Source organism: Rhinoraja longicauda, chromosome 10 (assembly GCF_053455715.1).
Source record: "Rhinoraja longicauda isolate Sanriku21f chromosome 10, sRhiLon1.1, whole genome shotgun sequence".
In the NCBI taxonomy this organism is placed as follows: Eukaryota; Metazoa; Chordata; class Chondrichthyes; order Rajiformes; family Arhynchobatidae; genus Rhinoraja; species Rhinoraja longicauda.
The window spans coordinates 16,957,266-16,974,878 of NC_135962.1; the positions used below are offsets into that span (position 1 = coordinate 16,957,266).

General features: G+C 43.3%; 1 protein-coding gene across 4 annotated transcripts in view; it reads right to left on the reverse strand.

The window, feature by feature from the left end:
- The window catches only part of smoc1 (SPARC related modular calcium binding 1), a 184,954-nt gene that overhangs the window by 11,990 nt on the left and 155,351 nt on the right, over positions 1-17,613 (reverse strand). For all 4 annotated transcript variants that reach the window (XM_078406264.1, XM_078406266.1, XM_078406263.1 and 1 more), the window contains exon 12: positions 7,378-7,427. In XM_078406264.1, coding sequence (XP_078262390.1) covers positions 7,378-7,427 — 50 coding nt within the window. The remainder of the gene's footprint in view (positions 1-7,377; positions 7,428-17,613) is intronic.

The window sequence follows — 17,613 nt, forward strand, 5'->3', positions numbered from 1 at the left end:
CATCTGGTTCTTGATTTCCCTATTATGGATAAAAGACTCTGTGCATTTACCCTATCTATTCCCCTCCTGATCTTATGCACCTCTAAAATATCACCTATTATCCTCCTGCACTCCATGGAATGAAGTCCTAGCCTGCACAACCTCTACCTATGTTGTGAGAATATCAACCGTCAATATCTGCTGAGGCAGTGCAGTCCACTCCAACCTGCAAAACAATTCCCCTGCAGAAAAGCATTCATCCTCAGATCCCTTCTGAACTTCCCACCGCAAACTTGCACCTGGTGACTTTGATATCCCCACCACATGCAAAAGAGTTTCGTTATCTACCCTATGTCCCCTCTTTTGCCCTCAACCAGCTCACCCCTTTGCCCTAACTAAAACAATCCCAGCTTGGGACAACACAGTGACCCGGATTTGATCCAGACTAAAGGTGCTGTCTGTACGGAGTTTGTATGTTCACCCTGTGACCACGTGGGTTTTCTCCGGTTGCTCCGGTTTCCTCCCATACTCCAAAGCCATACAGGTTTGTACGTTAATTGGCTTCTGTAAATTGTAAATTGCCCCTTGCATGTAGGATTGTGCAGGTGTACAGGGTGATTGCTGGTCGGTGCGGACACGGTGAGCCGTCGGCCTGTTTCCATGTTGTACCTCTAAAGTATAAAAGTCTTATCCAGTACCCCCGTATGACCATTACATTCCTATCCAGACAACATCCTGCTGAATATCCTCTCACCAGCACAACCATATTCCATCCGATAATGTGGTGTCTGGAAATGCTCAGTGCTCCAAATGTGACTTACCAATGTTCTATAAACTTTAGCTGAACACTTGCGCTCGGTCCGCCAAGGCCTGTGGGATCTCCCAGTTGGTAACATTTTAATTCCCCTTCTCATTCCTATACTGACCTTTCTGTCCTGAGCCTCCTCCATTGCCAGAGTGAGGCCACACACAAACTGGAGGAACAGCACCTTATATTCCACTTGGGTAGCTTACAACCTAATGGCATGAACATTGAATTCTCCAACTTTAGGTAACCACTACAATACACCCATCCCCTCCCTTTTCTCCCCCATAACCCCCCCCCCCCCCTCCCTTTCTCTCCCAGCCCCCTCTCCCCTGAGCCCTAACTGACCTTGCACCTATCACTCCCCCCCTCCCCCCTCCCTCTCCACCTTCATTCCTAAACAATTTGCACCACGTCAATCCTCCAGCTTCACAATTCACAACTCTAATCCTTTTGCCTCACATCTTGTGTGTGTTCACCTCTGGCCTTTATCCAACCATCTGCCTATTAAAAAAAACCCTCACCTGTGTTCACCTATGTCTCGCTTTGCTCTGCCCCATCTCTCTTCTGACTTTCCTTCCCCCCACAATCAGTCTGAAGATGGGACCTGACCCAAAACGTCACTTATCCTTGTTCTCCATGGATGCTGCCTGATCCACTGAGTTGCTCCAGAATTTTGTGTCTATCCATGGTAAACCAGCATCTGCAGTTCCTTGCCTCTGTAAACTTGTAGTATGTTGTCCCAGCTCATATATTTATGTCAATAACATGTGTCAATTACTGCTCTGCAATTAACCTCTCTGGCACTGAAAATTGGCACAATACTGGATTCTCATTCCTCCAAGGATTAATTGTCACCCGAAAATTTAAAGTTTTTTTTAGAACTTTATTTTCACTCTCATTCTTGCTCTGAACTTACACCTGGAGTTGGCATGCTGTAATTCATGAATGCACTGTACCTGACCTCTGATTAATTGGAAAGGGCCAGGTTCAAGTGTGCAGGCACAATCAACATTCCCGAATCCTGGTGATTTGGGGAGTCCAATTTACACCCAGAAGGTTGAACCTGTATTTATACCAATCCACCTTTCATTCTTTGGTTCTGATTTGAAATTGAATTCACCTACTCCAGTTTACATTTTCCTTAGAAACAAAGAACTGCAGATGCTGGTTTACAAAAGAAGACACAAAGTGCTAGAGTAACTCAGCGGGTCAGGCAACATCTCCAGATTACACGGATAGGTGACCTTTGAGGTCGGGACTCTTCAGTCTGAAGACCCAAAATCTCATCTATCCATGTTCTCCAGAGATGCTGCCTGACCTGCTGAGTTACTCCAGCACTTTGTGTCTTCTTACATTTTCTATATTAGAGTTATAGAGTCATTGGGCGTGGAAACAGGCCCTTCGGCCCAACTAGCCCACACCGACCAACATGTCCCATCTACACTATTCCCACCTGCCTGCATTTGGCCTATTTCCCTCTAAACCTGTCCTATCCATGAATCTGTCTAATTGTTTCTTAAACATTGCAATTGCCCCAACGACCTCCTTCTGGCTTCCTTCCCCACCCCTGACAACCCTGCAGCCTAATTGATTAAAGGTGAAGCACTGTTGGACGTCCTGCCTATTTTGGTCACTGCTGTGCCTCAGTCAACACAAATGCTTTAGCAGCTTGTCATGCAGAACCTCGCTAAACACTCAAGGTCAAGTGAAACCTACAACAGCCACCATTAGATTCACACCTACAGCAAGTTATGACTCAATAAGTTTATACTCAGATTCACATGGGGTTTTTACATTGCCTAAAAATACTGACATTCTTGGATGTCCTGTGTAAGGGAAATGGAGGATTTCCTAAAACATTCTGATCCCAAGTAATTCACTGTTCCGTTTATTTTCATGATGTTCTCTTGACTGCTTGTGTTGGATTAATTGCTTCGTGCTGCCAACTCTTCAATCACTGTCTTAGCTTTAAACTCAAACTCCCTTCCCCCTCATTTGTCACCTCAGTTTGAACTAATTGGCAAGAAGTTACGGAAAAAGAATAGCAGTAAAGGAACACTCAAACATTCTACAGATTCCATCAGACACCAGCAGGAACAAAACAAGAGGTTCAGTGTGATTGTCCCATCGCTTAATTAGAAGATAGACACAAAATGGTGGAGTAACTCAGCGGGACAGGCAGCATCTCTGGGGACAAGGAATGGGTGACGTTTCGAGTCAAAACCCTTCTTCAGACTGGTTAGAGATAAGGGAAACAAGAGATATATACGGTGATGTGGAGAGATAAAGAATAATAAATGAAAAATATGCAAAAAGTAATGATGATAACGGGAACAGGCCATTGTTAGCTGTTTGTTGGATAAAAATGAGAAGTGCGACGATGCAGAGGGATAGAGAGGGGATGCCGCCGGGGTTACCTGAAGTGAGAGAAATCATACCACTGGGCTGTAAGCAGCCCAAGCAAAATATGAGATGCTGGAATATTGATTTCTCTAACTCCAAGTATCCCTTGCTTTCCCTCTCTCTCCATTCTTCCCCCACCGTAGTTCTTCGGCTAGTTTCACTGTCATCCTGATTAGTTTTCCTGTCTGCATGCCACATTGTCTTCTTCCCCTCAGCCAACAATGAACCATTCTACATTTCCTTGACCATTGTCTGCTTTGATCTGTCATTTTCACACCTTAGCCATATCTCTAGTTTCCCTCTCCCCTGGCCCCCAGTCTGATAAAGGGTCTCGACCCAAAACGGCACCCATTCCTTCTCTCCAGAGATGCTGCCAGTCCTGTTGAGCTACTCCACCATTTTCTGTCTCTTCAGTGTAAATCAGCATCTGCAGTTCCTTCCTACCCTCCCTTAATTAAACCTTTTAAACGGATAATATTGCAAATACATTTTTTTTCATGCACCCAGGACCTACTTTGGATATCAGGAATAAGACCAGAGGTTTAATTAAACCTGCAGACTGCAACAGATTGTCCTGTTAGGAATGAATTGGTTGAAGTTTTGACTTCTATAAGAGTGGCCAACTGTAGTGAATTTCATACAGAAGTATTTATTATTTCCTTTGCTATTTTTTTGTTCCATAATATAACATCTTGCCTCTGCAGATAAAATACTCACCTTTAGACTTTAGAGACACAGCATTTAAACAGGCCCTTCGGCCCACTGAGTCCGTGCTGACCAGCGATCACCTTGTACACAAACCTATCCAGACGAGGGATAATGTTGTAATTTTTCAACTTACCAATGCCAATTAACCTACAAACCTGGATGTTTTTGGCATGTGAGAGGAGGCCAGAGCCAGAGAAAGTCTAAGCAGTCACAGGGAGAACATATAAGCTTGGTACACACAGCACCATAACCGGTTAAGGCAGGACTCTACCATTGCGCTACTTTCATCTCTGCTGGCTTTCTCTTTCTATAGAACTTAATTTTGTTTTACATATTCCTTGCTAATTTGTTCTTTTCGCTCTACCCTTGATCTACTTTTTTAATCAAATGTCAATAGTTCCTATAACTTGCCCAAACAGCTATAATATTGATCTGACAATAAAGTATTATCGTATCGTATCCTAATATTACAAACTACTTAATCCACAACTACCATTATCGCTTAGGAGGTTGGCCACAAATCATCCTTTTCCTCTGCAGTTTTTTTTTCTCCATGGGAATCACTGAGAATCCTGAAATATTTCTTTAAATATGTGCCGCTGTTTAACAAGCAAGACGTAACTTAATTTCCCAAATTAGCTGAGCCCATTTTCACCTCATGCCGATGTTAATATCTTTAAGAAACTAGAATATTGAACAAGTCAAGTCAAGTCTACTTTATTTGTCACATACACATACAAGATGTGCAGTGAAATGAAAGTGGCAACGCCTGCGGATTGTGCTAAAACTACAAAACAGAATAGATTTTTTTTTTAAAACGCAACACAAAAAAGTAAATTAATACAGTAAATTAGTCCCTGGTGATATAAGAGTTAACAGTCCTGATGGCCTGTGGGAAGAAACTCCGTCTCATCCTCTCTGTTTTCACAGCGTGACAGTGGAGGCGTTTGCCTGACCGTAGCAGCTGGAACAGTCCGTTGCTGGGGTGGTAACATAATAATGTTGCTGGCTCTGCACCTCCTGATGTATAGGTCCTGCAGAGGGGGTGAGTGTAGTTCCCATAGTGCGTTCAGCCGAACGCAGTACTCTCCGCAGAGCCTTCCTGTTCTGGGCAGAGCTGTTCCCAAACCAGATTGAGATGTTGCCGGACAAGATGCTTTCTACAGCACCAGAGTAGAAGCACTGAAGGATCCTCAGAGAGACTCTGAATTTCTTCAGCTGTCTGAGGTGGTAAAGGCGCTGCCTTGCCTTACTCACCAGTGCGGCAATGTGTGTTGGCCATGTCAGATCCTCTGTGATGTGGACTCCCAGGTATTTAAAGCTGCTCACCCTATCCACAATAATCCCATTTATCTCCAGTGGCGTGTACGTCCTCGGATGTTGAACCCTTCTAAAGTCCACAATCAGCTCCTTAGTTTTTGTGACATTCAAGAGGAGGCTGCTGAACATACTGAATTGTGTTTTTCCAGCATGGAATATCACATTCTATTTTTTCTGATGATTCCATGCATATATTTGATATGACTTGATTTTGCAAATCAGCACATCATACTTTTTAGTCTAACCTAGCTGATCATACAAGGTTATCTTCAACTTTGAAGTTTTATATTTTATTTACCCTCATTGCTACTGGCCTTAATTTCCTGAAAGTGAGTGTTTAAAGAGATAATATATCCAAATGCTTTGGTATTTATGCGACTCCCATTCCTGTTATTTTTTTAAACCATATCCAATGCATTGTCTTGTGATCCTCCGCAATACATAATTATCTGTTTGTGCGTTTAAACCAATTATTCTTTGGAAATTCCAACAATCGCCTTGGCTGTTGGCCAATTTCTGCATTTTTGTCCTAATCATTTACGTAGGTGGAAGTAGTTAAACAGAACTAACTACTGGTTACCAGTAATACTTAAGTATAAATCATTTCCCAAACTTTCATTCAAAGTACTTGCAGCTTCATAATTGTCCGATGAGAGAGTGAGATAGCATAGAACTAGTGTGAATGGGTCACTAACATGCTGACCCACAATCACCCCATACACCATCACTATCCTACACAGTCGGGGCAATGCACAGAAGTCAATTAGCCTACAAACCCGTACGTCTTTGGAATGTGGGAGGAAACCGGAGCACCCAGACTGGCACGATAGTGACGGGGAGAACTGGCAAACTCCGTACAAACAGCACCCATAGTCAGGATCGAACCCGGGTCTCTGGCTCTGTAAGGCAACAACTCTACCGCTGCACCACCGTGCCGGGGGGATAGTTGAGGGCTCTGCTGCCTGCTGACACTCCTGCAGCCAGTAAATGGTGAATAGTGAGTCGCCGTGGCAACATGCAATGGCCACCTCCGAGGGTGCTGCTATTCCCTGCTCTGGAGCTCGGGGCTGCATGCTGAGCAGCAGTACCACCCGAGTCTCAAGGTCACTCGCCTCTATTTCCAGTTGGAAGTGATGGAAACTGTTGTATCCCCTTGTTGTTTGGCTGCATTGGGATCACCAGCCCAAATAGTTTGCTCCAGTGTCAAGCATAATGTTGTTAACTGGCTGTTGAGCTTGTTATGACTGAGGTATCTCTGGGATGTGCAGACCTGGGGGTGAGGCAACAACTTCCATCACATCCAATGGCAGAGAGAGCTTGGTATGGGGCGGTAAAATCACCAGAAGCAGGAGCTTAGTTTAGTTTAAAGATACAGGGCAGCACAGTGGCACAGCGGTAGAGTTACTGCCTTGCAGCTGCAGAGACCGGGTTCGATCCTAACCACGGGTGCTGTCTGTACGGAGTTTGTACGTTCTCCCGTAAAATGTGTGGGTTATCTCCAGTTTCCTCCCACACTCCAAAAATGTACGTTTGTAGGCTTATTGGCTTAGTAAAAGTGTACATTATCCTTAGTGTTTGTAGGATAGTGCTAGTGTGCGGGGATCGCTGGTTGGCTCGGGCTAAAGGGCCTGTTTCCGCATTGTATCTCTAAACTAAACTAACTGCAGCGTGGAAACAGGCCCTTCAGCCCATCATGGCCACGCCAACCATCGATCAACCATAAACTAGTTCTATCCTGCACACTGGGGACAATTGACAGAGGCCAATTAGCCTACAAACCTGCACATCTTTGGAAGCCGCCAGTCTCCTGCAGTGGACCACACTCACCACAGCTGACAGGCTCTGGCCTGGATCCCAGTGTCACCGTGGCAACCCCAGCTGTGGTCCATGCCAAGTTCCTGGCCCAGAGCCCACACCCCAAATGGAGTGTCTTTTCTGACAGTGCTCAGCCTCTGAGACCAGGAATACCATAAACCAAAGCAGTATCGTGTGGAGGGGGGAGTCACTAAGCCGGATTCCAGAGTGATCTGCACTCTTGTTCTGAGGGTTGGACTCTCTAAGCCACATTCAGCTGCACCTGCGAATCAATAATCCCCCATCCCCACGAGTCAAACCCCATTCACTGGTAACTTTAAGCCATGAGGGAAGCGGGGACTCACTGAAGGGGTTTGCTCCTTGTCGTCTTCCATTTGAGAGGCCTCCTGCATTGCTACCTGCAGAGGAAAAAGTTCAAGGGTTAGCTGATTGCCATGTTAATGAAGAAACACAAGCATCGACAGTGATAGGAAAGGAGTGCAACATAGGTATACACCTTGGGCTAGAAGGGAAGTCATTTGTGGCCTCTGTGTGAAACAGCTTTGTTATTGTGGTCTAAGATGAACAATGACCATTTTGGCTAGATGTTTGAGGAAACAGCAACAATGAAAGTTGCATCCCAGAAGAGTAGAGACTGGTCCTGGCTTTTGCATGGGTACTGGGGCCGAATCATAGAAACATAGAAAATAGGTGCAGGAAAAGGCCATTCAGCCCTTCGAGCCAGCACCGCCATTCAATATGATCATGGCTGATCATCTAGGATCAGTCTATTCACAAAATGCTGGAGTAACTCAGCAGGTCAGGCAGCATCTTGGGAGAGAAGGAATGGGTGACGTTTCGGGTCGAGACCCTTCTTCAGACTGATTCAGTCTGAAGAAGGGTCTCGACCCGAAACGTCACCTATTCCTTCTCTCCCGAGATGCTGCCTGACCTGCTGAGTTACTCCAGCATTTTGTGAATAAATCGATTTGTACCAGCATCTGCAGTTATTTTCTTATATCTAGAATCAGTCCCCCGTTCTTGCTTTCTCGCCATATCCCGAATCGTTGTTAATGGCCTGGCATTCAGGGACCTAGTCTATTGATCTGGTCACCTGAGTTTGAATTCCATTACAGCAGCTGAGGAATTTAAACTTGAATAAATGGATAATCTTCATATAAAAATGTCAGTTAAAAAATGTTTTTAAACTTCCTTGGCCGCAGCATCTTGGAATGCAGAAACAATGGGGTTAGTGGTGCACAAAAACACATTCACTGTTTTTTTAAATTTTGATCGAGAATTGAAAAACATTTAACATCCCAGGAAAAGAGCGGATTAAAGTGAATCACTTTTTCTACACATTGTAAAAGAAACTCTATTACTGAAAGGGGGTTTTGTTTAAACAAGATGGACAGAACACATATTGCCTGTCTGTTTGTAGTCAAGGCTTTGTGTCATATTTTACCGATCACCGCACAAATTGTACTCATTACTGATGATCAAAGTCTGGGTATTTACAATAAAAATTGTTGAGGAGAATTCTCATCTCTGCTTTACTGTTTTGTTGCCTGAAAGTGCTAAATTCAACTAACTGTATGACATTTAATAAGCACCTTATCCCCATACCACAAGGCTTGACTGAAGCAAATGTAATAATAAAGGCAGGCAGTTAGTGAGGCCAGGAACCCATTGATTTGACACACGGTTCTGCTCCTCCATAATGTGAAACACTTGTCCTGTCCACCACATTCTAAGATGTTTCTCGGTGGCGAGATGCAAAGGGATGTAATTATACATTCTGGTTTATTTATAGCATTTGACCATCGAGTTATTTCCTAAATCTGTTTTCAAGGCAATGTGTAAATAAGCTCTTGGCTTTGAACAGCTTTTATTGGTGGTGGCAATATTCCTCGACTAACTGGAGAATCAAGAATACCACTACGGCAGGTGACAACCCCAAATTTTTTCAATTCCTATCAGGAATGTAAAATCTAGTTTTGATAATGTTGGAACTAGTTCTTCATAGAAACCTGTTTGGTTCACTGATGCCTTTCACGGGAACTAATCTGCCCTTCTTTATCTGATATCGTCCATGCTGTTCAGTCTGGTTTATTGTCACGTGTACCGAGGTACAGTGAAAGGCTTTTGTTGTGTGCTAACCAGTCAGTGGAAAGACAATACATGATCACAATCGAATCATTTACAGTTAATAGATACATGATAAGGGAATAACATTTAGTGCAAGGTAAAGCCAGTAAAGTCCGATCAAAGATAGTCCAAAAGTCACCAATGAGGTAGTTCAGGACTTCTCTCTTGTTGTGGCAGGATGATCCAGTTGTCTGATAACTGCTGGGAAGAAATTGTCCCTGAATCTGGAGTTATGCGGTTTCACACTTCCATAGGGGTGAAGAGGGAGTGGCCATGGTGCGACTCGTCCTTGATTATGTTGGTGGCTTTGCCAAGGCAGCGTGACAGATAAATGAAGTCAATGGAAGGGAGGTTAGTTTGTGTGATGGTCTGGGCTGCCACCACAATTCTCGGCAATTCTCGGCAATTTCATGTGATTCCAAGAACACAACAATGTGATTGATTGCTCTTTGGAAAGGTGTGGACTGTTGGCTTATTTCAAAGGGCCAATGCATAATGTTTTGTCATCTCTGTGAACTAACTTAATGTAATAATTTGGGCCGTCTAAAAAGCAACAGATTGGTAAGGAGAATCAAAATCCATTGACAAGTTTTTATTTTTTATACTATTGGCCTATCAAGTCCAAGCCCACTATATTAAAAGATAATTTACCAGAAGCCTTAAATATATCTCTGTAATGACTATGCAGCCCGCCCAGTATTTTGCTTTTGTCCTATCACACATTGCATCAACTTTACACATGGCAATTCCATTAATATGCTGAGTTTAAGTATTTTCTTGAATGCCAGCGAACCAACATTTTAAACCCATAGATGGACTCTGGAGTAACTCAGCGGGTCAGGCAGCATCTCTGGAGAAAAGGAATAGATGACGTTTCAGGTCAAAACCGTTCTTCAGGTTCTTCTGAACCAAAACATCACCTATTCCTTTTCTCCACAGATGCTGCCTGGCCTGCTGAGTTATCCAGCATTTTGTGTCTATCTTTGGTGTAAACCAGCATCTGTAGTTCTTTCCTACACATTTTCAACCCACACACATCTCAAAGCATCTGACCAGCAGGGACATAGGCAAGAGAATGGTTTCTCTTCTCTAGCTGGGAATAAAAAAGTTTAATGTATTCTGATAGATATAAACTGTGTATGTGAATTCTTAGTGTGTAGGAAGGAATTCAGGTCCTGGTTAATCATATCATATCATATCATATCATATATATACAGCCGGAAACAGGCCTTTTCGGCCCACCAAGTCCGCGCCGCCCAGCGATCCCCATACATTAACACTATCCTACACCCACTAGGGACAATTTTTACATTTACCCAGCCAATTAACCTACATACCTGTACGTCTTTGGAGTGTGGGAGGAAACCGAAAATCTCGGAGAAAACCCACGCAGGTCACGGGGAGGACGTACAAATTCCTTACAGTGCAGCACCCGTAGTCAGGATCGAACCTGAGTCTCCGGCGCTGCATTCGCTGTAAAGCAGCAACTCTACCGCTGCGCCACCGTGCCGCATTAATACCAAAGATAGACAGGTCAAGATAGAGGGGGTTTTCCTACCTCCAGTCCCCCCCCCTCTACTTTCAATCTGAAGAAAGGTTCCACCCAAAATGTCACCCATCCTTTTTCTCCAGAGATGCTGCCTGACCAGTTGAGTTACTCCAGTATTTTGTGTCTATCTATGCAAATTCTTAATTAAATATTCAGAAATGATTTGCCTCAATTATTAGTGGAGATGAATCACTAGAAATTAGTAGAATTTCAGCACATAAAAAGAATTGTGGAAATTTATGGATGATATAATTGTCGTGGAAAATGGCCAAATATATTTTAAAATGATACACTTTTTTACAAAATGTCTGCCAGTCAGACAAAACCAATCACCTATCTATTTAAGAAGCAAGATCTGGAGACGATTGACTTTCCTGAACTGAACCCTGTTTTCAGTTCGAAGAAAGACACAAAATGCTGGAGACAGCAAAATGCTGCCTGTCCTGCAAAATGCGGGACAGGCAGCATCTCTAGAGAGAAGGAATGGGTGACATTTCGGGTCGAGACCCTTCTTCAGACTGATGTCAGGGGAGAGGGAGATACATAGATAAGGAAGTGTAAGGTGTGAAAACAGGACAAAAGGGATGGAGATCAAGGAAAATGTAGAATAGATCATTGTTATCTTGGAGAAGGTAACAACAAAGCAAACAGAGATAAAATGTACTCGGAGACAGTCAGACTGGTTGGAGAACTGGGAAGTGGGGAGGGATGGAGAGAGGGGGAAAGCAAGGGTTACTTGAAGTTAGAGAAGTCAAATGTTCATACCGCTGGGGTGTAAGCTGCCCAAGTGAAATATGGGGTGCTGTTCCTCCAATTTGCGCTGGGCCTCACTCTGACAACAGAGGAGGCCCAGGACAGTAAGGTTAGTGTGGGAATGGGAGGGGGAGTTAAAGTGTTTAGCAACCGGGAGATCAGGTAGGTTTAGGCGGCTATTGCAGGGCTGTCTATAAGTATTTTGAATGATTAAAAGCCTAGTCAGCAGCCCCACTGATAAATAGATTATTCCAGTTTGATATATTGAGGATCAAGATACACCCGTTGTAACAGAACAGGCTACACTTGCTCTTTTGACATAGAACAGTGAGGCTCTTGCATAATGTATATTGTTGTGAATGCTTGCTTGATGTATGCCATCAAAAGGTGGATAGATTGGTTCTTGACTGAGGCACGGATTACATAACACAGGAAATAGGTGTTACTATTGGTGACAGTTAGTCTGTGACTTCTTGGACTGATTTTAGTAGTTTACATTTAATTGAAAGCAAAATACTCAGGCCCTACTTAGTTTAGTTCAGAGAAACAGCATGGAAACAGGCCCTTCGGCCCACTAAGTCCACGCCAACCATCGACTGCCCGTTCACACTAGTTCTATGTTATCCACTGTTTCACTAATCTCTGATTATACCTTCCCCTTTCTTTTTAACCATGACCGTTTGGGTGATGAGCAAGAAAAATATATGGCGGGAATATTTAATGAAAATAAAAACTTACACTGATGTAATACTTTAACACGTCTGCCACAAGAAAGATCTTTGTAATGAATTATGAAGTGCAGTATATTTTGTATTCTGATGCATGAAAAGGGCAAGTCTATGATATATAATGTTTCCTAAAATTGAGGAGCCAACTGTGGAAAGCATTAGCTGCCAAGGGCATTACTTTCTCATAATTTTATTTGTAAATGTGGTGAAGTACATATTAAATAAGATCTTAAAATATTTGATTGAAGCACACAAGTTCAATAGACGTCGACAAACTTGGACCATTCTGTTGCTTTGTAATCAAACTCATTTTGGTTTACCAAAATCCAAACATTTTAAATTATTGTCACATATAAATTCGTACCAACTGCACTTAAAGAATTCTTGCATATGTAATATATCTTCTGACAAATTGTCTTGTTTGCTCTCCAGCAAGGAACACGAATCAGAAGACATAGGTTTAAAGTGAAGAGGAAAACATTTAGTAGGAAACCGAGGAGAAACCATTTTGAACAAAAGGTGGTAAGTGTTTGGAGCTGGAGGAGATAGTTGAGGCAGGGACTATTGCAACGTTTAAGAAACAATTAGACTGGTACATGGATAGGACAGATTTAGAGGGGTATGGGCCAAATGCAGGCATGTTGGACTAGTGTAAATGGAACATGTTGGTCAGTGTGGGCAAGTTGGGCAGAAGGGCTTGTTTCCACACTATATGACTCTACGACTATGACTCTAACAACTGTTATGTTTTATAATGTGGGATCTTTCTTATTGTTAACTATTTGTTGGGATCTTTGATCTGCTTCTCTCAAGTGCTCCATTGGTAGTCAGCATGAAGTAATCCTGGAGAAATTGGGCAGCATCTAGATTCAAGCCCTGATGCTTCGTAATTTACTGATCTGGGGCAGGATCACTCTAAGATCAGTAAAAGTCACCTCAAATCCCATTGAGTCATACAGCATGGGAACAGGCCCAGACCAACTTGCCCATATTGACCAAGATGCCCCATCTACTCGTCCCACCCACCTGCATTTGGCCCATATCCCTCTAAAGCTTTCTTATCCATAACTCCGTAGGTTTTAAGATATTTATGGGTAAGAATAAGGCTGAACTTGGGGAAGGAGCTAAATTGGAAGAGGGCTAATTACAACACCATTAGGTGGGAACTGCGGAGAGTACACTGAGGGCAACATGTTGGAGTCCTTTAAAGATCACCTGGTTAGAGTTCACAACCAGCATGTTCCTGTGAAGGTGAAAGATAGGGAGGGCAAGGATCGGGAACCTTGGATGACAAGAGATGGTGTAAATCTAGTCAAAAGGAAAAAGGAAAAATGAAGCATATTTAGGAAACTGAAATTGGACAAGCCCCTTGAGCAATGTAAAAGAAGCAGGAAAGAACTTAAACAAGGAATCAGAAGGGCTAAAATAAACCATGAAATGTCCTTGGCAAAAAAGAAAATAAGAATCCCAAAGTATTTGATACAGAAATTAAAAACAAGAGGGTCCTGCCATTCACTGTATGCTTTCCTCTTACATTTGACCTCCTAAAATGCAACACCTCACACCTGTCCATATTTAAACTCCACCTGCCATATCTTTGTCCAAATTTAAAAGCTGATCTATATCCTGCTGTACCCTTCGTCAATCTTTCTCACCATCCACAATTCTACCTTGTTTTGTGTCATTGCAAACTTGCTAAACAAACCACTTACATTTTTGCCCAAATCATATATGTACAACAGAGGTCCCACCACTGATCCCAGTGGAACGCCACTAATCACAGACCGACCGTCTGAATGACACTTCTCTGTCCATCACGACCAAATTGCCTTCTATAACCAAGCCAATTTGAATCAAACTGACCAACTTACTTTGTATCCCATGTGACTTAATCTTCTGCATCAGTCACCATGAGAGATCTTGTCAAAAGCTTTACCGTAGCCCATGTGGCCAACATCCACAGCCCTAGCCTCCAGTGCTGCAGTGCTAATTTTTTAGGTGCCGGAGCTGTCACTGGTGCCGAAGCTGCTGCTGTTAAATTCCCCGCTGTTTATTTAGGCTTTGTTTTTACAGAGGAGCCAGAGCAGCGCGAGTGAGCTCTGGCAGCACTGCACCTCTGCTAGCCTCATAACTTCCTCTAATGGGAATAAATCCTGTTCCTAAGAATTCTCTCCAATAATCTCCCTACCACTGATGTAAGGCTCACTGACTTATCATTACCTGTTCCAACCTGACTGCCCTTCTTAAACAAAGGAGAAATAACTGGCTATTCTTCAGTCTTCTGAGACCTCACCTGTGGCTGGCGAAAGAGGTTACAAAGATCTCCGTCAGGTCTCCAGGAAACTCTTGACTTGTGTCCCTCAGTATCCCAGGATAGCTCCCACCAGGCCCTGGGAACTTACCACCTAATATTCTCCAAGAGACCCAGCACCTTATACGTAATATCAAAATGCTCAGGAATATCAACCCCCCTCTCCTTGATCTCACTGCCATCCACATCTATCTCCTTGCTGAATACCAACGTGAACTACACATTTAGGACCTCGCCCACTTACTCGACCTCCAGGCATAGATTCCATCCTTTGACCTTGAGTGGACCTTCCTTTTCTAGCTACCCCCTTGTTTTTAGTATATGTATAAAATACCTTGGGATTTTCCTTACTTTCCTTCTTATCAAGAGCATTTCATGGCACTTATAGCCCTCCTGGTTCCTTATTTAAGTTCTTTCCTGCTCCCTTATGTTCCTCAAGTCTTGTCCAATTTCAGCTTCCTAAACCTTACATATGCTTCCTTTTTCTTTTTAACTAAACTTATAACATCTCTTGTCATCCAAGGTTCCCGATCCTTGCCCTCCCTATCTTTCATCTTCACAGGAACATGCTGGTTCTGAACTCTATCTAACCAGCTGGTCTTTAAAAGACTCCCATATGTCCAATGTGGACTTACACAATAACAGCTGCTCTCGATCTATCTTCTGCAATTCCTGTCTAATACTGTTGTAATTATCCCTCCCCCACCTCACTCCCAGCCTTATCCTTATCCATAGCTATCTCCAAACTGATGGAGTTACGACCATTACTTCTAAAATGCTTTTCCACTGAAACGTCAATCAGCTGGCAAGGCTCATTTCCAAATAGAAGATCTAATGTGGCTCATTGCCTGGTTGGACTATCTACATGGAGACACAAGGAACTGCAGATGCTGTAATCACAAACCGCTGGATTAACTCAGCAAGTCAGGCAGCATCTGCGAAGGTAATGGACAGGTGAAGTTTTGGATCGGGACCATCAACCAGTCTGAAGAAGGGTCCTGACCCAAAACGTCACCTATCCATTCCCTCCACCGATGCTGCCTGACCTGCTAAGTTACTCCAGCACTTTGTGTTTTTGCCTATCTATGTAATGTTTTAAGAAACCCTCGTGGATCACCTGACAAATTCTGCCCCATCTCAGCTGCAAACATTAAGGAAGTCTATATTAGGGAAATTAAAATCTGCCACTACAACACTCTGGGTAGAAAGGAACTGCAGTTCCCTCTCTAACCTCCTCTCCCACCCTAGTTGTCTTACTAGTTCCACTGTTCGCATCCTTGTATCCCTTTGTTATCACCTCTTCCCTAGTCAACAATAGGCCATTATGGACTCCACCCTTCTTTGGTCATCTGTTGCCAGCCCTGATTTGTTCTGGCCTTTTCCTACCTCCAGTTCCCTCCCTTCCCCTTTCAGTATGAGGAAGTGTTCCGACCCAAAATGTCACCTGGTCTTTTTCACCAGAGATGCTGCCTGACGCACAAGTCCAGCTGTAACTTTCTCACTGATCTGCAGTGCAAGTTCCCCACCTCATTTATATCCCTCCCTCTTGCATCTGAAACATCGTAATACTGAAAGCTGAGGAGCCATTCCCGCATTTCTCTCAGCCAACGGCTACAACATCATCTATATAGCAAGGAACTGCAGATGCTGGTTTGCACAAAAAATGATAGACACAAAATGCTGGAGTAACTCTGCGGGTCAGGTAGCATCTCTGAAGCAAAGTGATGTTTCGGGTCGAGACCTTCTTTAGACTGAGAGAAGAAGGATCTTGACCCAAAACGTCACCTATTCCTTTTCTCCAGAGATGCTACCTGACCAGCTGAATTACTCTGTATCACAAAATGCTGGAGTAACTCAGCAGGTCAGGCAGCATCTAGGAGAGAGGGAATGGGTGACGTTTCGGGTCGAGACCCTTCTTCAGTCTGAAGAAGGGTCTCGACCCGAAACGTCACCCATTCCCTCTCTCCTAGATGCTGCCTGACCTGCTGAGTTACTCCAGCATTTTGTGATACCTTCGATTTGTACCAGCGTCTGCAGTTATTTTCCTACACAGCTGAATTACTCCAGCATCTTGAGTCTAGCTAAAACATCATAGTCCCATTTGCTAATCTAAGTTGTAAATTGATCTGCTTATTTGTCAAAAGCCTTCCATTGAAATAGTTTTAGTTTCATTTCATTGATTTCATTAATTTAGTTTTAATGGTCAGTGTGGGCTCGGTGGGCCGAAGGTCCTGTTTTTCATGCTGTTTCTAAACTAACTAAACATGGACTGGACTTTGAAAATGGTGCCAAAACATGGCACCTCTTACATGCGGAATCAGTAGATATTTCTGTACAGTTTGCTAACCGGGGATGTGCTAAGGTGTGGTAATACTCTACTAGACTGTTGGTAAGAAAAGAATTGAACAAAGAAGGGAAGAAGGTTGAACTTTGTTTGCCTTCCATCACAGTGAGGAACATGGGGGAGTTCATGTTAAAAATTTATTTGGGCATCTTATTGCTCTCTATTGGTATGACTGTATGGCAAATCAAATTCCTCGTATGTTGCAAAACATACTTGGCTAATAAAGTACTATTATGATTATGATTATTTGCACCGCCCATGTGACAATAAAAGCACCATTGAACCATTTAGTGGTAAATATCCATCGATATTCTAAGCTTTCAGGGATGTTAAAAAAAACACCTTTTTTTGTAATTAGCGGGCCGTGAGGACAAAAACTTGACTTAAGAAATATATGTATGGATGGATGAGACAGTCTAACACAATATAGAATTTAATGTATCTGGGGAATACATTTGAGGGGGGCAACAAGGCAAAAGAATAGACATAAACTGTTCTGGAGCAGCTTAGTCTGAACAAGGAGGGAAAGGGGACTGAACACACCTTGCTCTGTTGGCCGAGGTGCAGTGTACCAGGGAGACTGTGCTGGAACTGTAAAGCACTATTTAGACCACAGGCACTGTGTACAGCTCCCACCAGCACACCACAAGGGGTGTGTGATTGGATTAAGAGAATACACGGACCCAAGGAGATTCAGACTGCAGCATTTTAACCACAAGAAAAATATTGGCTGGGTTCGTGCATTTTTCTCCGGAACAGAAGTGTACT